This window comes from Rattus rattus, chromosome 2, assembly GCF_011064425.1.
Source record: "Rattus rattus isolate New Zealand chromosome 2, Rrattus_CSIRO_v1, whole genome shotgun sequence".
NCBI classification, from domain to species: Eukaryota; Metazoa; Chordata; class Mammalia; order Rodentia; family Muridae; genus Rattus; species Rattus rattus.
The window spans coordinates 81,129,078-81,155,173 of NC_046155.1; the positions used below are offsets into that span (position 1 = coordinate 81,129,078).

A 26,096-nucleotide genomic window follows, 5' to 3' on the forward strand; every position below is an offset into this window, starting at 1 on the left:
CCTGATTAGGAATTATCATTAATTAATTAACCATTATCAGTTTTAATTAAGCATTGTCAGTTTCCTGATCCTTCTCTCCAAGCCTGGGTTTCAGTGTGTTGGAATGGAGGTCACTGGGGGCTCCTGGCTTTTACATGCACAGACGGTGCAATACAGGAATGAAGATACTACAGATACTGAGGGAACCACAGACACAGAGAAGCTGGGACTGGTGGCTGTACTCACTTTGATGGAGGGTACTGAGGAGGAGGAAGGAGTTAGCTGGTCTCAGTAGGGGTCTATGTAAATGAGCAGGGTCAGGTTGCAGTTATCCTAGAGGAGGAAGCTGCAGTTGCTAGTTTTTGCACTGGTCAACTCGTTCATCCTCGGACAAAAGGCAGGCTTTGGTATGCTTCTGAGCCTCATCTGGGGAAGGCGTTGCCACTTCCATGGGTATCGGGGGCCTTGACATGGCCTTGCCCATGCCAATAATACTCTCAAGACTTCATCTGCTCTCCACTGAGAAGTACTGTAAACTAGAAATTCCCCCGAGTGAATCTATCCTTTAAGAGCAAACCTTCTGTATTCCTTATAGGCTTTGCTATTAAAATTCATGCTCCTTATTGCAAGCAACAGGAAACTGTTGTTAAGGCACATAATTTAGGGCAATGTCTGAGTTGCTAGAAAATCTGGAGAACCAGGCTTAGAAAATGGGAGAGACCAAAGACTGCAGAGATCTGGACACTCCTGTTATCCCAATGCAGGTTTAATGCCCAGGCAGAAATGCCTGGTGACTAGGCCCAGTTTACAGGTCTTCATGGTGGCTGGTGGGAGTGGGCAGTGCGGTGGTTAAGTCCACATAAGTGAATAACTAATTCTCTTAGCTTTCGTTTTGGGGACCTGGGATTTTGATGTTGAAGTATAGATCTCCTTCCACCTGCTGGATACTCAGAAGTTCTTTGGTTGACAATGTCTCCCGTGGTCCTGTTCTCAGTCTTTTGAACCAATTCTAGTGGGATACGATGAGGGGGTGGAGGCAAGAGCAGCACAAGTTTTAGGTTCCTAGGAATCCACACATGTTCTGTATATACATATCATAAGCATAATTAACATAAGATAATTAATGCATCGTACAGTTATTTGCTCAATTTAATTTAGGAAAGGGCAGAAAATTTAAACAGAAGTCTTTGTACCTAATTTAGCCTATTTTCTGTGGAGGGCCTGGTAATTCCATGCAGGTAGGATGGAAAGTGGCTTCTCTTAACTAGTTACAGCACATATTTCTCTATGCTTAGAATCCTAAATCTAAATGGTTTGGAGTTTAGCCTCTGTTAAGCTAAGAACTTTGGAAATGTACTCAAAATACAGACGGCTGTTTAGAAACTTACTTAAGCATCTTTATCATGCTAAGAACACTCAAGCTAGAAGAGTTCACTTTGGTCACAATGAGCCAACATATGACCCCTTAAAATATTTCAGTAAAGATCCTGATCATTATAGATCTTCTCAAGCCATTATTTTATCTGTTTTCCTTTTACAGGTGATGTTCTGATTAGTGTTGGACATGCCAATGTGTTAGGATATACCCTCCGTGAATTTTTAAAGCTTTTGCAAAATATCACCATAGGAACAGTGCTACAAATCAAGGCTTATCGAGGCTTTATTGAAATACCCCAGGAATGGAAAGACGTATATGATTTAATCCCCGAGACCAAATTTCCAATCCCACAGTAAGTGAAACCTAGGCTTGTGAGGTACAAGGTTCTTATTTAATATGAGAATGATCAAATGGTAACAGCTATAGGATGAGGGTTTGGTGACCCTGCCAGAGCTTAGTGGACAATATTCTTTTACAAGGGACATTCTGTAGGATGTCATATGAGGAAGTGTTATAAAGGCAACCTGGGTTAGAAAATGAATCAGCAGTCACTAATGGATACTCTGTCCCCAAATCTATCTGCACTTTGCCAATGCAGTCGGTCTAGCCCTAAAACCTAGATTAAGATGGGGCTGGGGAACTGGCTTAGTGGGCAAAGTGCTTGCTGTGGAAGCATGAGGATTTGCATTTGTATTCTGGGCACCCATGAGCTGAGTGTGGTGGAACACATCTAACTCCAGCGGCAGCAGGGCAGACAAAAGGAACCCCAGAGCTTGTTAGTCAGACAGCCAGTCTAGTCTAATTGGTGAGCTGCAGGTTCAGTGAGACCCTTTCTCAGAAAGGTAGAGCAAAGTGGAAGATACCTGGTGTCAAGCTGACCACCACTGGGGCATGCACACACAGTGCTAAGAATCCTACTTCCTCTTCTTTCTCTTGCATTAACTTTCTAGATCATTCTGAATAACACTTATACCTGTCTAGTTAGGAATTCTATTACTAAAACACCATGACCAAAAGCAATCTGTAGAGGAAAGGGTTTATTTTGCTTTCATTTCCACATAGTAGTCCATTATTCAAGTGAAATCAGGGTGGAAACTGGAGAATGTGGAAGACTGCTACTTACTGCCTTTCTTATACCATCTAGAACCACCTATCCATGGTGGCACCGCCCACATTGGGCTGGACCCGCCCATTACTATTAAGGCTATACTCCAGATATGCCTACAGACCATTGTTATGGAGATATTTTCTCAACTATGATTCCCTCTTTCCAGATATATCTAAGTTTGTGTCAAGTTGACAAAACTCAACCAGCACAATGCCTCTGCCTTCTTAGTAAACCCTGATTCCTCTGTCTGTCCTCATTTGATGAAAAAGCTGTTTGAGTTCTCCATTTCTTCTGGACACACAGCCCAGGCACTATAATGCAGGCATTGTTTTTTGTTTCTGTCAGCTAAGGCCTATTCCCAGATCATCTGCCATCTTCCTATTGAAATCCCCATGGCGATTTTATTCTGCTTGTCATATGTGTGTGTGCCAGCATGTATATCTATGTTGATAACTTTTCTATTTTGTTGGTTTCTCTGTGTAGTGCTGAGACTTGCCCTGGAGACCAGGCTGAACTCGATCTCGGAGATCTGCTGCCTCTGCCTCCTGAGTGCTGGGACTAAAGCTGTGTCCCACCACTGCCTGGGTGTTTTGCTTACCTTTAAAGTAGCATTAGACTCTTTACAACTACCCAATCCCTTTATTCCTGCCCTTGACATATCTTCCCTGTTTTCTGAGACCACTCTCTGCTGATTTTCCTTTTCCTGTTGGAGTCTTCCTCTTGGTGTTATAACAAACTTGAGTTCCTCAAAGCTTAGTCTTTGGCTCTCCTTGGTTTCTATGTTGTCTCTGTAGCTGTGGCTTCTGTTACTATCCATACACTGAGCACTTGCAAAGTATATTATCTCCATTTAGATGTATGGCAACCTCCTCGAATTTATCCTTAAAATCAAAAGCCAGTTATATTATTTTTTCCCTATTTATTTGACAAAAATACTGAGTAGCTGAAGAATTCATTTTGGCCCATGGCTTCAGAGGGTTTTGTCAATGGCCATTTGGTCCCACATGCTTTGGCAGAACATAATGGTGAGAAATGTATGGTTGAAGAAAGTCTTCATTTTACAGAGGCGGAGAGGAAAGGGTGAGGGCCAGTGTATTTCAGAGAATGTTCCCCCAGTGACTTATCTCTGCACTTAGGCTCTACTCCCTAAAGTTTCCAACTCCCCAAATACCAGCAGCAGCCGGGACCAAGTGCTCAGCTCAAGGCTCTTAAGGGTACATTTCACACCCAAACCACAAGGCTGCTAGTATCCTACTGGGATACTCTGCCTCGTAAAGAAGCCAAAGTTTTAGGCTTGATTCTTTTGTCCCCTCTGAGAGCCCCTCAGTCACTACTTGGCACCTCACCACAGTACCCACTTTCTCTCTGCTACCATCACCCCAAAGCCACCATCTGAGCACCCCATTCCTGTCAACTCCTGTTCCCTCTTTACACAGGATAACCTTTTTACAATGTAAAAATGAGCACAGGATATTCCAACTTAAGAACTTTAGGAACATATATAATTAGGAGAAACACCAAAGCCCTTAAACTGTCTTTAATGCTCTTCTGAGGCCTGGACCAGTACCACTCTCCTCTACTTGTCTGGACTTTCAGCTTTTCACACTCTCTTTGCCTACACCGTGGTTACACTGTTGTTCATTTCTACTCCAAGGTTCAGTGCAAACTTTAGAGACCTTCCTACAGGGAGTGTTAGGACAGCCAGAACCATGTGTCTGTCATGTGTGTTCATAGCACTGTCTGTCCATGATTCCAATTTTAATTAAATCATTAAAATTAAATCATTAGTCTCGGGAAAACGTAAACTCCATGAAGACAAGAGTCAGTCTTGTTTTCTTTAACCTATGTGTGATTCTTCCAGAATGAAAAACTGACAATCCTCTTCCCCACAACTAACTCCCCGAGAGCTTACAGGACTACAAGGGACCCTTCTGAAAGAGGTGTGCTAGGGGTGCTAGGAACACGAGACTCTACAATGTTAAATCCAGTGCTTTGCTACAAGAATGGCCTTTAATTCCAGCAGGATTTCTTAATAGCAGGTTTCTGTAACTGCATTGCTCAGAAATATGGCTAAGGACCATGACTAGAAAACAACTTTATATACCAACCTTACTTCAGAGGCTCAAATTTGGGGGTCAAGGGTCAGATGTAGCCCATAGGTATGCCTTGCACAGATCCCACCCATAAAGAATAGTGACTTATCCGCTAGAGAGATGGCTCAGTGGTTATGAGCACTGACTGCTCTTCCAGAGTTCCTAAGTTCAATTCCCAGCAACCATATGGTGGCTCACAACCATCTGTAATGGGATCCGATGTCCTCTTCTGGTGTGTCTGAAGACAGCTAGAGTGTGCTCATATACATAAAATAAACTTAAAAAAAAGTAGTGATTTAGCAAGGAAAATGTTCGGGAGGTTTAACTAGTAGCCAAAACAATATTTCTTGACCTGAGAGGTAACCATACAGATTTCTGTGATTTTTAAACAATTTTTTGGTTTATGTTTTTCTGCATATTTAAAAACATTTTTAAAAAGATCTGGGGGTTGGGGATTTAGCTCAGTGGTAGAGCGCTTGCCTAGGAAGCGCAAGGCCCTGGGTTTGGTCCCCAGCTCTGAAAAAAAGAACAACAACAACAAAAAAGATCTGTTTATCACTTATTTTATATATTTGAGTGCTGTTTTCATACACACTAGAAAAGGGAATCTGATTCCATTATAGATGGTTGTAAAAGAACTGAACTCAGGACCTCTGAAAGAGCCAGTGCTCTTAACTGCTGAGCCACTTCTCTAGCCCCTCAAAAAATTTTTTTAAAAGTATTTGAATTAGTTGCCAAATCTGTAAATATTTCATAGAAAGACTCAGTATCTTCGATTTCTCCTGAAAAATGACATGGAACTGTTTCCCTGTGGTGATAGCACTGCTCGAGTGGGAAAGCAGCTGCTTCTTCAGATATAAAACAATATAGTATAACATAAATATATAAATAAATAAAAGTAGTGTCAAATAATTTAAGGCAGGATTTACATTTGTTGTTGAGGAAAAAAACCCTAAAAGACACTTTAAAATGTCTTTAACAAACATCTTTCCAGTTCAAAGGCTACTTCTAAAAGGAAAGATACGTTCTGGTGCTTCGGAGGCAGACAGCTAGGCAGATAAGAGTTTTTGAAACCAGGGGTTAGGATAGGTGCTCTAAAGCACAGTGGAGGAGGCGCGTGTGCGCGCGCACGTGTGTGTGTGTGTGTGTGTGTGTGTGTGTGTGTGTGCGCGTGTCTGTACACTTGTAGGGAATAGGGTGGGCAGCCTCTTCAATGAGCCAGAAAGCACTAGCCTGACTTAAGTACGTGTATATTTATATGCCTGTAATTTATGAGTCAAAGAAAAGTTATAAAAAAAAGTTATAAACGTTATATTAGGGGACTTTAAATGTTTAGGAACCAACTATAAGTCCAGTTTCAGCGGACTGGACAAACTCATTTGACATCCTTGGGCACCAGCATACCTGAGGCAAACATATACATGCAGGCAAAATGCTCATACACATAAAATAAATAATAAATCTCAAAGTATTCGAACATCAAAAATCCATTTCATTAACACTTCAATAATGCAGAAAAGTAATGAAGGTAATTTGTACTTTTGGATTTTCTCAAAAAAGGAAAACAATGATTTTAACTATGTGTGTGTAAGTTGAGAACAGTGTCCACAAAGGCCAGAGGAGGGTGTAAGGTCCTCTGGAACTAGAGTTACAGGCAGTTGTGAGTTGCCTGATATGGGCCATGTTTCAGCCCCAAATATCTTAATTTTTTTTTAATTTATGAGACAAATAGTTTATAAGATATTCTGTTGGGAACTCTAACTGTTAAGACAGTAAGGATATGTTGTATTCACTCTTAATTTCAGTACACCAAAGAAAACAGAGCAGGCCAAACAGTCTTTTGAAAGCGATGAGCATGAAGATACAGTTTTAGATCACAGACTGAAGTATTACAGGTATCCTCGGTCAGTGTGGAATCACCCTGTACGAATACCGCTGTCGATCTCCACAGAATGGCATGGGTATAAGAAGAAGGACAATACTATTAGTGTTGGCAAAGACGTTAAGAGCGACGTAGTAATTCACAAGGACGACGAGAAAGAACTGAGGGCACCTTCTCCATACTGGGCAATGGTGGAGCAAGATGAACGCATCTCCTCCTCCTCCTCCCCCGCTTCCTCCATCTCAGATGCCTTTTGGCTGGAGGATTTTGCACAGGACGAGGAGGGCAAAGGTGAACAGGTATCAAAGTTTGGTTAGGTATTGGTTTGCAAATTTGTAGCCATAGAACTTTTTATTTTTAAACATCCAATTTTTATGTCTTACCATGGTGTTGATTTGTGTATTTCCTACACGACTTACCAGCCCTCCCATGACTACAGAAACGCCTTCTTCCTTACTTCCCTGTGGAACAGGCTCCACAGACCTGCTCTCAGAGCCACCATCATTTGCTCAGCTTTTACAACGCCACTAGAGGAACCTGCCCAATCATCAGAATGGCGGACATTTGCCTTGTATGGTACAGTTTTCCTTGAGGTTTTGGACTGGTTGTTTACATTACAGCCCCGCCCACACCCTCTCAGTGATACCTTTACCTGGAAAGTCAGGACTGAAACAAGCCAGGAAGATAGGAGAAGGAGTCAGACACAAAAGAAACCAGATGAGAGGACTTTCCTTAGAAATGTACTTTTACTGTAAATGGGGCAAAATCCAGACTGTTCAATTGTTATTATCCCAAACTGAGCAAATTTTAAAGTTGTTTTTATTTTAAAAAGCCATCAGTAATAATCTGGAATTTTTTACTTTTAAAGCTGCTTAGCCTCAATTTTAACAGTTTCTGAAATTTTTTAATTGATGTAATTAGTGAACTTAATTACTCTATTACTGTTTTCTTTAAAGCATTTAATAAATACCTGTTGACTGCCTAGGAAGAGTACAAGAAAAACATTTACATACAATGTTTTATTGGCTCTATGGCAGCTAGGAGGACTATACTTTTAAGTTTTTTTCTTCATTGAGAAAAATGTTGAATTAACATTAATTAATAATTAAGAGACCTGACTCTGATGTGTTTGCTGGTCTGGGCTGAGACTTGAATATATGCATCTGTTACAACTCGTCAAGAAAAGGCGTATGTCCCAAGTTTCCACTTGCTGTCATTGACTTCTTGCCAGAAACAAACTTTTTCGCAGCCTTAAATAAAACACAGAGAGTTAAATGTCATCACCAAGTAGATAAACCATGTACCTTGAGTTTGTGGACCAGACATTCTAGGGCAGCAACTCTGTAACACAGCCTCCTAAGACGATTAACCGTGAGACAGTGTTTTATTCTGAAGGTGTACAGCATCACATGTGCAGCTAAGCAAACAGAAGGTCTCTAGATGAGTACAGTCTTGAAGAAAAACCCCACTGACACTCAAAACCACGAAGAATGGCTACTGGTAGGCTGCACGTTGGTATTGTAATGGTAAAAAGGCATGAATTAATCAAAATACTGTCATTCACATTAAAGTAAATTTATGTAATTTAAGTAATTTTATGTCTTGGTGTTCCTTTTATGTTGGTGGTGGTCCTGAGAGACTATGTAGTCCAAGCTGCTTGCAGCTCACAATCTTCTTGCTTTAGCCTCCAGGACACTGGGCAACTCCAGGCATCTGTTAGCATGCCTGGCTGTTCTGGTATTCTCCATGTCATTATTTCAATCAAAGGTTTATTAAGTGTGCAGGACCAGGTAGAGCAAGAGCTCCTACATTATCCCAAGCTAGCTTTTCTGATGCAGGAGAGAAGGCAGCAGAACTGGGCGAGTGAGTATTTACACAGCCCTCTACAAAGTATACTTTTTGGATGATATCAGAATAAATTCTGGGGCCAACTGAAATGCAGGCAGGGGGAGTATCTAAAGCCAGACTCTTCTACCCCATTGTCAGCACACAATGATGAGAAGATGGTTAGACACCTACAGTAAAAGGGGGTGGTCTTTGCTGTAGAAGCACCACTGATGAAGATTTACAGCACAGTTCACCTTATGAGTACTCAAACAACTCTTTGTGTGTGTGTGTGTGTGTGTGTGTGTGTGTGTGTGTGTGTGTGTGTGTGTGTGTTTTGAGACAGGGTTTCTCTGTATAGCCCCTGCTGTTCTAGAACTGACTCTGTGTACCAAGCAGGCCTCCAACTCAGAAATGCACCTGCCTCTACGTCCACTACCTGGCTGTAACAAAGCACTCAAATCTTGTAGGAAACAGTACTATTTAAGACAGGTGAAGAAACTAGAAGAGAAGGCCTTAGATTGGAAGAATGTGGAGACTGTAAGTGTGTGCACGGTGAAGGACTGGCATGGGGCCATGAAACCTGAGAAGTTACTCATCTGACTCTGCCTGACCTCTTAGAGTTTAATTAAAATGGTTCAAAATGGGCATCTGCTTGAATGGGGAAGACACTTACACCCAAGTTGTGAGGGGAGCTATTTGTAGACATGGTGGTGAAGAGCTCGCCTGCTCTCTGCACCAGCACGGCCCTAGGAAGCCTGTGCAGTCACTCTGAAAGCAGAGCACTAGGTTGAAGGTCTAAGGTGAGATGATCTCGTCTGCTTACCTTTACAACATCGGCATCAGCCACAGCGTCAATTTGCTGAAGGACAGTAGGCGGTGGCATGTAAGAGCCTGTAGCTAGAGCCTGTGACCCGATCTCACTCAGGAAGCCCTCTGAAGTCTCCACAGACATTAGATATCCAGCTTTCAGCTTGTTCCTGTCCAGTAAGAGGCGGAAGTTGGTTTTATTTCTCCCTCCTCCCTTCCCCTCAACAGCAAGACAGTAAATGTATTTCAAACAGGCTAAGAAGTCTGTGGTAGTCCTCACTGTAGCAATGCCTTTATGCATCTCTGTTTGGAAGGTGTCAAAACAGCTCTCAAAAATCAACAGGCCATCCTTGGACTTTGGAGTAGAGCTTAAGCAAAACTTTTAAGGTGAGTTAATCATGAAGCAACTTTTATGAAAACAAATATATTTGTTGTTGCTATTTTGTGTGTGTGTGTGTGTGTGTGTGTTTGAGATAGGGTCTCTCTACATAGCCCTCGCTATCTGGGACTCACTATGATTGGCTATGAACTATGTAGTCCAAGCCACCTGCCTCTTCTTCCTGAGGCTAGGATTAAAGGTGTGTGCTATCATGCCCAGCTAGGATTATATTTTTATTTTTTATTTTGAACTTACCGTTTCCAGGCATTTCTTCTTCCTTTGTTTTTTAAGTTATTTACTTTTTATTATGTACATTTCAGTTTTGCCTCCATGTGTGAGGGAGTCAGATCCCCTGGAACAGGAGTTATAGACAGCTGAGCCGGCATGTGGGGGCTAGGAATTGAACCCTGGTCCTCTGGAAGAGCAGCCAGAGCTTTTGAGGTCTGAACCATCTCTCCAGCCCCCTTTCTAGGCATTTCTCTCTGTGTTTGCTTTGTTTTTTTGACACAGGGTTTCTCTGTGCAGCTTTGGCTGTCCTGGAACTCACTTTGTAGACCAGGCTGGCCTCAACCTTAGCGATCCCTCTGCCTCCATGTTTTGAGTGCTAAGATTAAAGGTGTGTACCTGCATGTATGTCTGTATGAGGGTGTTGGATCTCTGAACTGGAATTACAGGTAGCTGTGAGTTGCCATATGGGTGCTGGGAATTGAACCTAGGTTCTCTGCAAAGACAATCAGTGCTCTTAACCACTGAGCCATTTTTCCACCCTCCAGGGCAGGCATTTCTAGTAAGAGAATATGCTTACTTATGTGACTCTTAATGTACCATCACTTGGCTGATAATTACACACACACGCGTGCACACACGCACACACACACACGCACACGCACACTCACACTAATACTCAATTGGGATTTATCTCAGTGAGGGAGGGGCATGATGAACAAGTCAGGTGGGAAAGTATGGCACATTACAATGTCTTCTACGCCCTATAGCTTAAACATGAAGGAAAAGGCTTCATTTTGAAATGAACGGACAGACTTAATTCACAGTTACGTCACACAAAGAAATTGTTACTCTTTACAAACACATCTTCAAAAGGCATCTGAGTTATCTATACTAGAAGTGATCAGTGAGGGTAAAGGTTCTTGCTACCAAACAAATGACCCAAATTAAGTCCCTGGAATCCACATGGTGGAAAGAGGGAACAGCTACTTCAAGTTGTCCTGACTTCCATGTGCCATGGCATGGGTGAGCCCACACATACGAAAAAAGAAAAGATGGGTCTGGAGAGATGGCTCAGTGGTTAAGAATACTTATTGCTCTTGGAAAAGGCCTGGTTTGGTTCCCAGTACTTACATAGAGGTTCACAATCATTGGATTCTGGGGATCCAACACCTTTTGACTTCTGAGGGCACAAGGCATACATGCTGTACACTTGCATACATGTCAAACAGGCAACAATACTCATATACATAAAGTAAATATATAAATTACTTATTTTTATTTTATGCACATTGATTGGTATTTTGCCTGCCTACGTCTGTGTGAGGGTGATGGATCCCTGGATCTGCAGTCATAGATGGTTTAATATGCAATGCAACTGCTAATGGAGACTGAATCTGGGTCCTCTAGAAAAGCAGCCAATGTTTTTTTTTTTTTTTTTTTTCTTTTTTCAGAGCTGGGGACCAAATCAGGGCCTTAGTGCTCTACCACTGAGCTAAATCCCCAACCGCAGCCAATGTTTTTAACTGCTGAGCCACCTTTCTAGCCTCTAATGTCTTTAAAAAAAAAAAAAAAAAACAAAACCAAAAACCATAAATAGAAAAACAAAGGTCATTTCTATAGTGCTGAGATTAGAACCCATGTCTTGTACATACAAGGCAGTCTCTACCACTGAACTACAGCCTTCCCTTTCTTTGCTAATACTGTTCTTTACTTTTCAATTCTTAGGAGCATATAATAATATATATTTTTTAATTTTTAAAATTTTATTTATTTTGGTGCTCCACCTCCATATATGCCTGTGGGAGGGTGTCAGATCTCCCAGAAGTGGCAATTATAGACAGTTGTAAACTGCCATGTGTATGCTAGGATTTGAACCTGGGTTCTTTGGGAGAGTAACCAGTGCTCTTAAGCACTGAGCCATTAGCAATCAGCCATTTCTCCAGCCTGAGCATATAGTATTTTTTAAAATCAGCTTTTAAATAAGGGAACTATGAAATACATAATACAGAAACATAGAAACTTACTTGGCAGCCTGGACATTTGCACTGGAAAGGTTTCCTTGAGCAACTGCTTTTACTTGGTCGTAGGCAGCACTGATAACCTAGGGCACAGAAATAAAAAGCCATCAGTGGCCAGAGCCTGGGTCTCCTGAGTGATCAATGTTCCTGTACCGAGGCAAAAACATAACAGGAAGCTCTAGTGTTCATGGGGAATTCTGTGGTCACCATGTTCACCATGCAGCTGGTGTTGCTACTTTGAGAGGTTACAGAACATTTAGGACATAATCTAGTCACAGTCACTGGGGCTGGGCCTGGAGGAATACAGCTGGTTCTGATCCCAGTCCTGTTTTCTGCATCTCCATCCAGTCTCTGTGCCTTCCGACGTCATACCTTCCTAACCATGGTAAAGTGAAATTGTGAGCCAAAACAGAGCCTCTCCTTTAAATGCTGACCTGCCACAGTGCTGAGAAATGAAGCTTCACTTACATACACAAATGCAACATACAAAGAAAACGCCAACAGCATCCACCAGGCTGCTTACAAATCTTAAGAAGCACAGGGCAGAAACTGGTGGAAACTGGCACCTCTTCCTTGAGGAAGATAGAACAGACTCCATGTTACTACTGTTTACTAGGGACACACAAACACAGCTAACCTGGAAGGCTTGCACACATCTGGAACATCAGAGTTCAGTAATCAAAAGAGGAGAAATTGAAAGAATCCAAAGTTCCCTGATGTGGGTACTTAGTACATAATTGTAGAACAAACAAATTAGGATTTTCTCCACCTCAGTCCTGGCATCATTCTGGACTTGTGGCTTTATTGTTTTGTATAAAGACCTAAATTCTTCATTTCATGTACGTGAGTACACGGTCACTGTCTTCAGACACACCAGAAGAGGGCATCGGATCCCATTTCAGATGGTAATGGGGATTGCTGGGAATTGAACTCAGGACCTCTGGAAGAGCAGTGAGTGCTCTTAACCGCTGAGCCATCTCTCCAGGCCCAACCTAAATTCTAAGACTTTGATTTCCTTTCCATATTTGTTACCCACTTCCATGGCCACAACCCCAGACTTGAACATAACGTGGAACTGCCTAAGGTTATACAATCTCCTCAAATCTCTAATTCCAAAGCCTGGCCTCAGTCACTATCCCTATTCCCTCACTTTAGTAAGATCTCAACTGTTCACTTCCTCCCAACCTATCGCCCCTATCCCCGCGCCTTCTAAAACTGTCCCACACTCCTAAGTCATCCCTTCAGTCATTCCTGCCAATCTTTTCAACTATTTCCTCTATCTTCTTCCTCGTTCTAACTTGCCCACTTTCAGGACTCTGACCTGGCATGAATCTTATTACCCACTTCCTTCATTTCCTGTTAGGGGAGTGAATGCCAATGAAGAAAACGTATAAACCAAACCTGGATGATTATACTATGCAGAATCCATGGTCACTATTAAAGGAGACCCTGACACTGCTGCAGGGCCAGTCTCTGCTTTTAGCCACTCACTTCCCCAAGTCTCTTACTTTCAAGTTTCTCTTTCCCTTCACATGTGACCCGACATTGGCTCAGCAGTTGCTTTTGCTGCTGAACAAAAATCTGTGTTTAGATTACACTTGCTGCTCCCTTTTCAAATTTGAACCATTTACCATTCTAAATCCTGTATCTACTGAATCTGTCTTCAGCCTCCCTCTTCACAGACTAAGTTCCTCTCTTTCCACTAACCTTTCATTCCTTTGCACTCAATACTGTTTTCTCTCCTCTTGCCATTCTGTTCCCTCCACACCTACAAACTGTGTTGCTGCCTTAGAACCTCAGCGGATTTCTGTTTTGTTTTTATTTTATTTTAAAATTTTATTTTTTTGAGATGAAGATTCATGCATCCCAGAACTCATTGTGTAGTTTTTGATCTTCTTGCCTCCTATCTGTTTCTGGGACTAAGAACACTAGATAGATGAAGATGTATGACACTACACCCAGTTTATATGACTATGCTGACTACACCCAGGGCCCCATACATGACAAGGCTGAGTCACACCCCAAGCCTTCTTACTAACACCATCTATACAATGAAGATCTACTAATATACATCCTGGACTTGACCTCTCTGGGGTTCTGAAATACAGATGTCAGAATCACATGTTTAAGAAGAACCAAAGTAGGCATTTCCCCTTCCTGTAGACATTAATATACATTTTGTAAAGTTTTCTGGGTAACATAATTCAATGATATCAGACCATAAAGATCTATGACGAAGAATGGCACTCAGACATTTCACATCTAACTAAAAACACAGCAATGGGAGAAATGCTTTAGGAGTTAATGAGTTTGTAACTTACATCTCCAGCAGCAGCAGCCTGGGAGACAGTGTAAATTCCAAAGAGCCCAGAATCTGAGTAACTGGCATTAAATGCAGAAACCTGAAATATAACAGAACTTTACTGTATAGTATTTTCCCAGGTAGAAGAGATCACAATTTACCAAGTACTTGGATAAAAATTATAATATAAACCAAACATAGTGATTTACTTAATTCTGGCAAGGGCTGATATGTTCTGCAGATTATCCCTTTCAGAACCACATTTAAACCTCTTTTTCCTGGGCTTTTCAAAGCTTCTCATAATGACGAAGGGCAGCACAAACACCGTCCCAGCGCACAGTGACACCGAGGTGGGCTGCAGCAGGACAGGCTGCAGCAGGACAGGCTGCAGCAGGACAGGCTGCATTTCTTTATTTTGCTGTTGGCACGCTCTGGCTCACCAGTTTGCTTGTCCTTCATTCCAGACCCATGTTTTAGATGATTCCTACTCACAGTGAAGTTTAAGAATCATTGGTTTAGCTGGGTGGTGGTGGTACACGCCTTCAATCCCAAGTGTATTTCTGTTTGTCTGACTTTTTCTTACCAAGACAGGATGTTATAGTCTGGGCTTGCCTCAAACGTGTTACCTAGGTAGGGGTGCTGAACTCCTAATACTACTATTTTGACCTTCCTTCTATGTTCTAGGATTACAGATGTGCACCATCATTCTCAGCTCCTTCCTTCTATGTTCTAGGATTACAGATGTGCACCATCATTCTCAGCTCCTTCCTTCTATGTTCTAGGATTACAGATGTGCACCATCATTCTCAGCTCACCTATTGTCTTTTAAAGGCAGACCAAAGGGTAAGTAATTATAAATACTTGGTTGACATTTCACCTTTTTTTTTCTATTTCTCACTTGAGGCAGGTTCTTGTTAGATAGTACAGGTTAGCCTTGAACTCCTGATCTTCCTGCTTCACTTTCCAAGGGCTGAGATTACAACAGTATGCCACTATGACTGGTTGACATTTCACACATTCCTGATGCAAATATCACATTTTGAAAGCATATTCCTGTCATAGAAGCATCAAAAGTTAACATAGGTATGTGGCAAACACTTGTAATCCTAGCGTTTGGGAGGTAGAAGCAAGAATATTAGGTGGTCAAAGTTATCTTCTGCCATAGCAAGTTTTGAGACCAATCTGGAACATATGAGACTTTGTCTCAAACAACAACAACAAGAGCAGCAGCAGCAGCCACCACCCACCCGTGTGTGTGTGTGTGTGTGTGTGTGTGTGTGTGTGTGCGTGTGCGCGTGCTTGAGCACTATTTGCATGTATGCTTGCATAACAGAAGAGGGCATCAGAATCTATTCTAGATGGTTGTGATCCACCATGTGGTTGCTGGAAACTGAACTCAGATCTCTGGAAGAGCAGTCAGTGCTTTTAATCGCCAAGCTATCTCTCCAGCCCTTCCTGTTCTTTTTTTTTTTTTTTTAAAGATATATTTATTTATTATATATAAGTACACTGTAGCTGTCTTCAGACGCACCAGAAGAGGGTATCAGATTTCATTACAGATGGTTGTGAGCCACCATGTGGTTGCTGGGAATTGAACTCAGGACCTCTGGAAGAGCAGCCAGTGCTCTTAACCACTGAGCCATCTCTCCAGGCCCTCCCCACCCCCTTTTTTTTTCTGGAGCTGAGGACTGAACTCAGGACCGTGTGCTTATTAGGCAAGCGCTCTACCACTGAGCTAAATCCCCAACCCCCCCTCCTGTTCTTAATGTCATCATTTTTGTATTAATTTAAGCTCAAGATTGAGGTATGTATCTGTAAACAATTCATTGTTTTTTCTAGCCACTTGCTTGTAAAACAAAGAACATCAAACTCAGGCAACAGCCACAGGAACAGAAGCAGAGAGGAAGATACCAGGTATATCTAGGGAAATAAGGACAATGAAGCATTTCCTTTATTAACCTTTTCTTCCTTTATATATTTCATGTATTTGTATATAACTGCATATGTGCGCTTGCGTACATATGTGTAGAGGCTATGGTATTGTTTGTCAGGCAATGACTTCCTTGGCTTTTGAGACTAGATCTCTTTGGCCTGGAACTCATAGTAGGAAAGCACACTGGTCAGGGAGCCCCAGAGACCAACCTATCTCCCTCCCCATCACTGGATTACAATCATGTGCTATGCACATAGCCTTCTTACGTGCTTTCTGGGGACTGGACTTAGGTCCTCATGCTTGCGAGGTAAGCGGTTACCCTTCTCTCTGTTTCTAGTGTGGTGGAATGATACCACCCAATTAAGTTTATAACTGTTCATCTTAAAATTTAAAATCGACTATCATTAGTAGATAATCAAGACTGTATCACAAGTCACATGTCTCTGGAAATTAAAACAGGAGATACTGACTGCTCCGACTCACGTCAAAAGGCTGTTGACTTCCTTTGGCAACACTCTGGCTCAGGAGGCTGGTGGTGTTGTTGCCCCTTTTGATATGTGGTCCAGCACCAAGAAGATGCTGAAGTACACTAAATGCATTTGCTTCTGCATTTCCAATGGCAGCACTTTCTGCTACAATAGCAGCATGGACCAGATTGTCTCCATTCTGCTCTCTAATTTCACCTAGGTCATGTGAGGGAAGAGTAAGGAGTAAAAAAAAAAAAAAAAGAAACTTTGTTATCAGTGGTTTTACCCATCAGTATTCTCTATGACAATACTAATTAACCAAGGTTAGGGTCTGTGGTTTACCAGGCTTCCCCACTCAAAGCATGTTTCCCATTACACCTGAGCCATCTACCTACTTCTTCTCTTCTGTACTGACATGGTTTGGTAGTAACAATCAAGCTAATGCTGCCCCAACATGCTATCTCTGCAGAGAAATGCCACTGGCATGTGCTATTAAACCTAGGAGAAAGAACACTTACCTCCACGGTATTTGGCTTTTGCACCAGCTAAACCAAGGCCACCCCTAATGTTGAGAAATTGTTCAGCAACTTCCTTTAGGACAGAATGACTCACACCTGTTCAATGGAAGCAAAGAGTCAATATTTCTATAATATAATTGTAAAGTTTCTGTGTTTTCCTTGTTTTAAAATATGTACTTATTAAACACAAACCAGGCTTCAAGGCAGACCAGCAGGCAAGAGCACCACACCAATCTGGAGACCAGAGCTGGATCCCTGGAACCCAACTGAGGGTGGAAGGATGTCTTCTGACCTCCACACATGGGTAGTGGTGGCATGTGCTCAGCTGCCCATCATGTACACAGGCATACTAATAAATTAATTAAATCCAAAAGTACCCAAACATTACAGAAACAAACAGCAAAGAAAACATATATCTTCTTGCCAAATTAGCACTCTTCTTATCAATTCACTATTTAGTATTAACTATTACAGTCATCTAGATGTTTTCCTGTAAAGTTACTATATATACAGTTTCCTGTATACTTTCCCTGTATATATTAATTTTCTTTCATCTTTTTATTTTGAGACAGGGTTTCTCTTTGTAGCCCTGGCTGTCCTGGAATTCACTCTGCAGACTAGGCTGGCCTTGAACTCAGAGAGCCACATGCCCCTGCTTCCTGAGTGCTAGGATTAAAGGCATGCACCACCACTACCTTTTGTGGTGCCAGAGGCTGAATCTACGTTTTTACTACTCAGTTACATCCTAAGACCCTATTTTTAAAAGTGCTATTATTGTCTTTAATGTTTCTAAATTGTCTTCCATATTTTGTATCTAAGTAGTTAGAAATGGTTATAAAATATCTTACTCTATGAATACATTATTTATTCAACTAATATCTTTTTAATAGACATTAGCATGTTTTTAATAGCTGTTGGAATCTTGCACTGTACAATTAAGGGCAATTAAGAGTAAAAAGACAAACCATGTAATACATCTGTAATTTACACACTTGATAAGTGGCTATATAGTATCTAAAATAAAGAACCTTTAACAGATATATTCAAAAGCTGTCAACTTATACTCCCACCAATAATTCTTTTTCTTTTTAAGACAGAGTCTCACTATGTAGCTCTGGTTGGTCTAGAACTCACTATGTAGACTAGGCTGGCCTTAAACTTGGAGAGGTCTACCTGCTTCTGGAGTGCTGGAATTAAAGAGATAAGCCACCACGCCCGGCATGCCAGCAATTTTTGACAATGTACATTTCTCCAAATCCTAGGTAATACTGGGAAGAACCAACCCTTTAATTTCTGCCAATCTCGCAGATTAAAGTTTCTGTTATTAGTGATGCTCTTTGCTTATAAATTTTGTAAACATTATCAAGACTTTGTTTCCCAAACAACTAGCAATTAAAATCCTATCATATACTGTCCTACTAGAGTTTTCAAAACGTTCAGTCCTATGTATATGTCACACAGTTTAAGGGGTTGCTCTTGGGAGCAAACTGACATGCAGGCAATCTCAGACTTACCAAGTCCAACCAAAGCCATTCTTGCACTTGTGAAGTGATTCTGAACAAAGTAATGTAACTGAGGAAGTAAAGAGGAACTATTAGGTCATATTAGCATAAATACAAAAGGCTAGAGACAGTGCAGTATGGCAGGAAACACAGTCCCAGGTTTGAATGTTATAACATAATGGACTATGAAGGATTAGCTACTGTTCATCACACTATGATTTTATACTAAAAACTATGGCCTAAAAGAACAGACCTTATGGCCTCATGGTTCTACAACTGTGATGAAAACTAATGAAACCTCTGAATTTAAACAGGCTGAACAGTATAAGAACTTGTGATGGTTCAAATATGCTCAGCCCAGGGAGTGGCACTATTAGAGGGTGTGGCCCCAGTAGGTGTGGCCTTGTTGAAGTAGGTGTGGCCCTGCAGGTGTGGACTATAATACACTCATCCTAGCTGGCTGGAAATCAGTATTCTGCTAACAGCCTTCAGATGAAGATGTAGAACTCTCAGCTACTCCTGCACCATGCCTGCCTGGAAGCTGCTAAGCTCCCACCTTGATGATAAAGGACTGAACCTCTGAACCTGTAAGCCAGCCCCAATTACATGTTATCCTTTATAAGACTTTCATTGGTCATAGTGTCTGTTTACAGCAGTAAAAGCCTAACTAAGAATTATCTCAGTCTCAATTGAGGTGGTATCTCAATTAAATTGAATGAATGGCCAGAGAAAGTGATTAAAGCACTTGCCATGCAAGTATCAAAACCAAAGCTTGGAACCCAGAACCCATGGAAATGCCAAATGGTGGCAGAGACGGATTCCTAGAGCTCTGTGTCTGAGTAAAAGACCCTGTCTCACTCAATAAATAAGGTGAAAAGTGATCAAGGAGGATTCCTGACTTCAGTCTTGAACCTCCCTCTGCATGCACATATGCACCTCCACAGACATGTAAAAAATACAAATATATATCATATCACAAACATGAAAATGGAAAATATTAAAAATTGAATAAAAACAAATTAAGAGTATACACTGGTTTGAAATCAAGAATGAGACTAAGTTTATGCCCTTAGTATTATAATGTGGTTTAAAACAGTATATGTTATTTACTGTATCTTGATACAGGTAATCATACAACACTATAAACACTCTATGACAGACTTCTATAACTACACTACTCCTACCCATTTCCCCTCGTTTCTTTTTCCTTCCTTCCTTTTCTTTCTTTTTTTGAGGTAGGTCTATCCTACCCATTTTTGAAACCAATTTGTCTGAAACTTTACTTGCTATCAGGTCAGTTAATACCAGGGTTCCTGTGATAGTTCACCCAGATTATCAAATAGATGGAAAGACCCATCTTAAATGTGGGTGGTAGCATCCATGGGCTGGGACCCAGGACCGAATAGAAAGAAGAAAGCTAGTGGAGCACCAAACTTCACCGTTTCCTGACTGCAGATGCAAAGTAACCAGCTGCCTCACACCCCAGTCAGGCCCTACTGCCAAGACAGACAGTATCTTCACACTCTGAGCCAAATAAACCTTCTTCCTCTTCTAAGTTGCTTTTTTATGAAGAATGTCATTATCATAATGGTAAAGTTACCAATAGTTTCCAATGTAGATTACAGAACTGTCTAAGAGAGTGTAAATACAAAAATATCATCGCTGTCCTTTAATTCCCACTGTTTCTGATACTCAGAGTACAGATGTATTAAGTCAATTCCAGGTGGAATCTTAGAATCTTTAAAACCAGTCAAGTTTTATGCAGTTGGAGTACACCTCTGTGATCCTGGCACACAGGAGGGCAATGCAGAAGACTGTGAGTCTGAGGTCAGTCAGGCTTATCATACAGAGAAAAAAAAAAACCCCATTCCTTATGTATCCAACCAGCCACACATGGCTACTAACACTCAGTGAGGCTTGGGAATCTTGGTTTACATAACTACCTTAGGCTAAGCAGACAAAAGGCAAGACTAGAATCTGAGGATGAGTAATGAATACTACCTTCAAGGGGTTGAAATTTCTTCTGGAGGCAGGGAAAATCCTTTATTTTATAGGTAAAGTGGATATGTACTCATTTATAAGTAGAGATACACTGTTCTACATCATAGAGGCACATTGTGTACTAGAGGGGAACAGAGAGTGACTGAAATGATACTGATAAGAAACATTGGCTGAACTTTCACCTCTCTAATCAAGAAGCTATGACCTAAAAGATTGGTAGACATCTGTGGAGTTTGTCGTAGACAGCCAAACAACTTTCTATGGATGTTTTTCTACTGAAGCCGAGTTGCTAAGTGTACCACCCTAATTTCCTTATCCTTCCCTTAGCCTAAGAACACATTAAAAAATGAACAAACAGGGTTGGGGATTTAGCTCAGTGGTAGAGCACTTGCCTAGCAAGCGCAAGGCCCTGGGTTCGGTCCCCAGCCGGGAAAAAAAAAAAAAAAAAAAAAAAAAAGAACAAACAGGGGTTTGAGAAATGGCTCAGCAGCTAAGAGCACTGACACCTCTTCAAGAGGTCCTGAGTTCAATTCCCAGCAACCACATGGTGGCTCACAACCATCTGTAATGGGATCCGATGCCCTCTTCTGGAGTGTCTGAAGACAGCTACAGTGTACTCATATAAATATAATAAATCTAAAAAGGAAAAAAAAAGAAAAAAAAAAAAAAAAAAAAAAGAAAAAAAAAAGAGAACAAACCAAAACATTAATGATCTTTGAAAGCATCGAGTTTATCATAGTTAGCTTTTTATCATAGTTAGCATCCTATTACTGCCAACAATAGTTTTTGTCTTAAATGGGAATTTTTGGATTATACTGATTCATAAATTGCCTTTATTTACAATATACTATGGAATGTTCATATATTTGTTAATACTTTTGCTTCTTTTCTAAAAAATTAATTGCATTAATGATTATGGTGTATGTGAGTCCAGGTACGACTGAGCCATGATGAATGTATGGAGGTCAAAAAATAACTTTGGGGAGTTGGTTCTCTTCATTTATGGTGGGATATGGGACCAAACTAAGGTCACTGGATTTGTGTGGCAAGACCTTTTACCTGTCAGTTGTCTCACTAGCCCTCCGTTAACATTTCTGAATGAGTAAACAGCATGTCATCCTAAAATAGGGAGCTTACATAAGTAATCACCTAATGCTGGATATTAACTTGCTTCTAATTTTTTACAATTATATAGCAATTCTGACAGGATATCCTTGAGAGCCGAGTTTTCTTGTAGCATTCTTTAGATACCTATATGACAATTCTTCACCAAGGGGAATCTGACTTCTAAAATAATTTCAAAACTCACTGGAAGATAGTCATATAAAGTGTTGCCAATTCCAGTCCTGTGACATGAAATATGATTCTTCTTGCCCAGAAAAATCTTCACTTGGCTTCTTAGACTAGCCTCAAACTTGAGGCAATCCCCCTACCTCAGCAATACAAGTGTTGGGATTATAAGTCTGACCCACTATACCAGCTTTATGAACTATGATTTCTGAATAAGTACCACAGAGTAATAGACACTAAATTATAGACTGGTAGGTCAAACAAGAAGATTATATAGTTTTCTAATCACAGACTTGAAATAAGAAACAATACTTGAGTCAATACCTAGAAAGGATTGATAATTCCAAAATTTTCTTTGTGTTTAGGAGAGTCAGAAAGCTCTGTGAACTCAGTTCTTTCTACCTTTATCTAGTCCTGGGGACTGAACTCAGGTCACTGGTCTTGTGTGACAAGCCTTTACCTATTATCTCATCTCTCCAGACCCTAAACTTTTCTGATAAAAAATTAGGGAGGACTAGGCAGTAGAAGTCGGCAATAAGATTATATCCACCTACCTCACTTACAGCATGCTTATCTGTGCACCATTTGCATGCTTAATGCTGCAGAAAAGGGCACAGGATTCCCTGGAGTTACACACAGTTGTGAGTTACCGTGTGGGTGTTAGGAATCAAACCTGAGTCCGCTAGTGCTTATAACCTTTGAGTCAGCTCTTCAGCTCCAATAGTCAATGTTTTTTGCTTTAGAAACAAAGTTCTAAGGCATACCCTTGTCTGTGACATGTGATAAATCTGACCTGCTAGCCCAGGGAGGCTGGTATGCTAGAAAAGGTAAATGAACAATGCTGGGGTAAAGACTTGAATGGGAAGTGAGGTCTATTTCATACATGTCATCAGAGGCATTACATTTTATAACTATAAAATACTTTACTATGCTATTTAACCATTAAATTATTTAAAAAATACACATATACACAGAAAAGGCTATAGAAGAAAATACAGCAGGTATTAACACTGAGTGCCTTTTGGCATGTAAGCTAGTGTTTGCGTCTAGGTCTTCTCCCTGCATATTCAGTGTACATGCATGCATGTGTGCGTTTGGTGTATGTACATGTACACAGATCAGAGGAGGATGTACATCAGGTGTCCTGCTCTATCACTCACTGTCTTATTCCTTAGAGACAAGGTCTCTTACTGAATCTGGACTAGGTTGGCAGTCAGCAAGCCTGGTGATTCTCCTGTGTCTGCTCACAGCAGCAGGGTTAGGTCCATGTTGACTCTTGGCTGTGATTACATGCATGTGAAACTCAGGTTCTCATGTTTCTGCAGCAGGAGCTCTTACACATTTAGCCACCTCTCCAGACCCACAAAACAATCTCTTCTTCATTTTGCTTGTTTTAGATTTTCATTTTAGGACGGTGTTGTTCATAGAAACTTTTTAGTTAAGATATTTTTAAAAAACATTGTTCAAAAAGAAGTAAAAAAACAAGTACACAGGGAAGAAAAAAGTAGAATGGATTTCTTAAGATTAGGAGTTAATACGAAACCCAACAAACATCCTGAAACAGCATGTTTAATATAATGTGGTCTGGTGGTCAGGAGTGAGCACCATAATATAGCCCCATCCTCCCTTTGATGGAACTTACTTCCTCTGATGTTATCTTCCCCATCCTATAGTCAGGACAGTACAAGGGATTAGCCAAGGCATTCTTGTAGGCAACATCATGTAGGTTCTCAATGATACCTGAAAGATAAACAACAGGTGCTCAAATGTATGGATGGCTACCTCATTTTTAAAAGTCAGCAACAAGCCTATAAAGATTTGAGACTGAAGTTTCCAGAGACTTGAAATTTGCTACCATGTAACTTCTAGCAACTTTTAAAGTTGTGCCTGAGGAATACACAGAGAAAGAAAGCAGTTGTCTTTGTAAAACAAGAATAATCTATTTAATCTGAATCTGACTTTATTTCCAGGTTCCCTCCCTGGGTAATGAGAGAGTTGCCAGGACACAGGGAGCTATGAAAGCAGCAAGCTTAATTAATCACCAGTTATTGGGAATAAAAAGCTACTTACCACCGACCTGGAATTACTCTTTCCTGGTGCCCTGTCATGGCTGTCCCTGCCTTCTGGGTTCTGTGCCTTCTCTGGAACTGTATCCCCTATATCTGTTCATTATTTGGGTACACCTCTTGACACCAAGCACTGTGCTAGTTGCTAGAAACATGGAGAGGCGTCAGATACAATGGCTACTCTCAAAATGTTGAGGTTTGGAAAAATTATGAAATAAAATTGTTATGAGTACAATGTTAGCAGTGAAGTGTGCAGCTGGGCACATGGAACGACAGCAGAAAAAGAAAGAGAATAAAAGAAAGAAAATCATGGAAAAGTGTTCTACAATAATTCCCAGTGACTAATTTGTGAATAGTATAAAATGCAGAGGAAACAGACAAAGCAGAGTCTGACTTGGGTCAGGTGGGGTGGGAGAGTCAGTGATGGAAAGAGAAGATGCAGGAGCAGAGAACAGCTAGGAAGAAAGGCTTTCAACAGTCTTTACTGTTAAGAAATGAAAAACGTTTAACGAGATAGATGGGTATGTTCAACCTAAGTTAAACATTACAAATGTAAACAAGTATCAAAACATACATGGTTCCCGTTAATAAGCATTATTTTTGCATATAAATAATTATGACAAAAACCAAGAGGAGGAGGATGGGGTCAGATGAAACCTAAAAGGCTAGAGAAGAGTTTTAGACTCTAACTCACAAATTGTTTTAAAAGATGTTCATTTGGTTTTCAAAGCAGAAGGGTCACTGGCAAGGAGTCGGGAAGTTGGACTAAATTAGTAATGCAAGGGGTGGGTGTGAAAGCCAGGAGACACAATGGGACGCGTCTGCTCAGAGAGAGACAAAGAGGGAACCCTGACGGTGAGAAGCAGCCAGACTGGACAACTTCCTTACCTTTCCTAGAACTTTGCTGTTTGATCACATTCCTCTGTGGCACAAGCATCACCATGACATATTAGCCACACAAACCTCTCACTAAATCTCACACAGGTTCTTTCTTGAGAGTCCTGCACTTGGTCCCCAGTGCCACTCATAACACTCCAGCTGGCTCCTATTCTGGTCCACCTCTCAGTTCTGCTCCTCCCAGAGCTGTGCAATGTCTAAAGGCCAGCAGTGTTTGTTTACAGATTTGGTTTGCCAGCTATATCTGTTAAGAATATATAATCAAACACTACAGATATCAAAGCCAAAAAGTTATTTTAAGAACTATGTTTTTTTCTTAAAATTTTCATTGAAAAACAATTTTACACAATATATTTTATTCATGTTTTTCCTACTCAACTTTCTGTTCTTTTTCTCTTTAAAAACAAATAAAACGCAAGAAATAGAACATACACTCTGACAAAAATAGTAACCTAATGAACCAGCAAAAGATGAAATGTGGGATGGTCTCTGGAAGGACCCTGTTGGGGGTGGTGACAACAGCAACAGTAAGCTGTCACGTAGCAGCAGAAGAGTCAACTGCTGCTGGGTTTGCTCTAAGCAAAACAGAAACAAAACCAACACAGTGAAGAAAAGACAGCATGTATAATCTACTGTCAATCTGCCCGCTATCCAATGTGGAAAACAACAAAACAAACAAGATTCTTAAATAACAAGGCACACTTTGGGAGATACTTTCAAGTCCACCTAAGATTTTCTTTACAAACTGGATCTTCTCAAAACCGGTATCTTGGAAACAATGGAATGGAACCTGCAAATGTACTTACGAGTCTGTGGGTTCTGAAAGGCAACAGCTTTGTCAATCTTTAGCTGAGACTGAAGGGCAGCAACTTCCCAGCGGCGAAATTCTGGTGCTGTTGTGACATTGAGCAGGAACTCCATCAGGATTTCACTACAGAAAACCAGTGAAGGCGTACAGGTCACAAACTTATGTTGGTGTTATGACACAGACTTTTAATCCGACATCTGGTAGGTGGAGGCTGCAGGACTTTTTCTTCTAGGCTAGCCTGAGCTATGAAATAATACCTTGTCTTGAAAAACCAAGGATTTGGGTGGGAGTTCAAGGATAGAATACTTGCTTGGCACGCCACAAGGCTCTAGGTCAGGGGTTCTCAACTTTCCTAATGCTGCAACCCTTTAACATGGTTCCTCATGTTGTGGTGACCTCCAACCATAAAATTATTTTTGTTGCCATTTCATAACTGTAATCTTGCTACTGTAAATCATAATGTACTATCAATGTAAATTGTAATATAATCAAACATTACAAATATCAATGCAAAAAAGTTATCTTAATTATGGAGTATGTTTAATGTGCTTTAAAAAAAATTGTTAATTTTATTTATCTGAGTACACTGTAACTGTCTACAGACACACCAGAA

The 26,096-nt window shown here is 40.8% G+C and overlaps 2 protein-coding genes across 2 annotated transcripts in view; one reads left to right on the forward strand and one right to left on the reverse strand.

The window, feature by feature from the left end:
- Positions 1-8,025, forward strand: Pdzd9 (PDZ domain containing 9). Its single transcript, XM_032892762.1, has 3 exons — positions 1-236; positions 1,520-1,709; positions 6,364-8,025. Exons 1-3 carry the CDS (start codon positions 104-106, stop codon positions 6,755-6,757), a joined length of 717 nt encoding a protein of 238 aa, XP_032748653.1. The 5' UTR covers positions 1-103; the 3' UTR covers positions 6,758-8,025.
- The window catches only part of LOC116891581 (cytochrome b-c1 complex subunit 2, mitochondrial), a 26,867-nt gene continuing 7,938 nt past the window's right edge, over positions 7,168-26,096 (reverse strand). Inside the window, exons 6-14 of the mRNA XM_032892761.1 lie at positions 25,482-25,606; positions 23,355-23,452; positions 18,434-18,491; positions 16,920-17,015; positions 16,418-16,617; positions 14,021-14,101; positions 11,706-11,782; positions 9,091-9,244; positions 7,168-7,690 (exon numbers count right to left, since the gene is read on the reverse strand). Of these exons, the coding sequence (XP_032748652.1) occupies positions 7,607-7,690; positions 9,091-9,244; positions 11,706-11,782; positions 14,021-14,101; positions 16,418-16,617; positions 16,920-17,015; positions 18,434-18,491; positions 23,355-23,452; positions 25,482-25,606 (973 nt within the window). The 3' untranslated portion in view covers positions 7,168-7,606. The remainder of the gene's footprint in view (positions 7,691-9,090; positions 9,245-11,705; positions 11,783-14,020; positions 14,102-16,417; positions 16,618-16,919; positions 17,016-18,433; positions 18,492-23,354; positions 23,453-25,481; positions 25,607-26,096) is intronic.

Bases quoted from the DNA above. Each gene is read 5' to 3' on its own strand.
- Pdzd9 (XM_032892762.1), top strand. From the start codon at position 104: ATGGAGGTCACTGGGGGCTCCTGGCTTTTACATGCACAGACGGTGCAA. The intron at 237-1,519 runs GTACTGAGGAGG...TTCCTTTTACAG, and splicing joins TGTACTCACTTTGATGGAGG to GTGATGTTCTGATTAGTGTT. The intron at 1,710-6,363 runs GTAAGTGAAACC...TCTTAATTTCAG, and splicing joins ACCAAATTTCCAATCCCACA to TACACCAAAGAAAACAGAGC.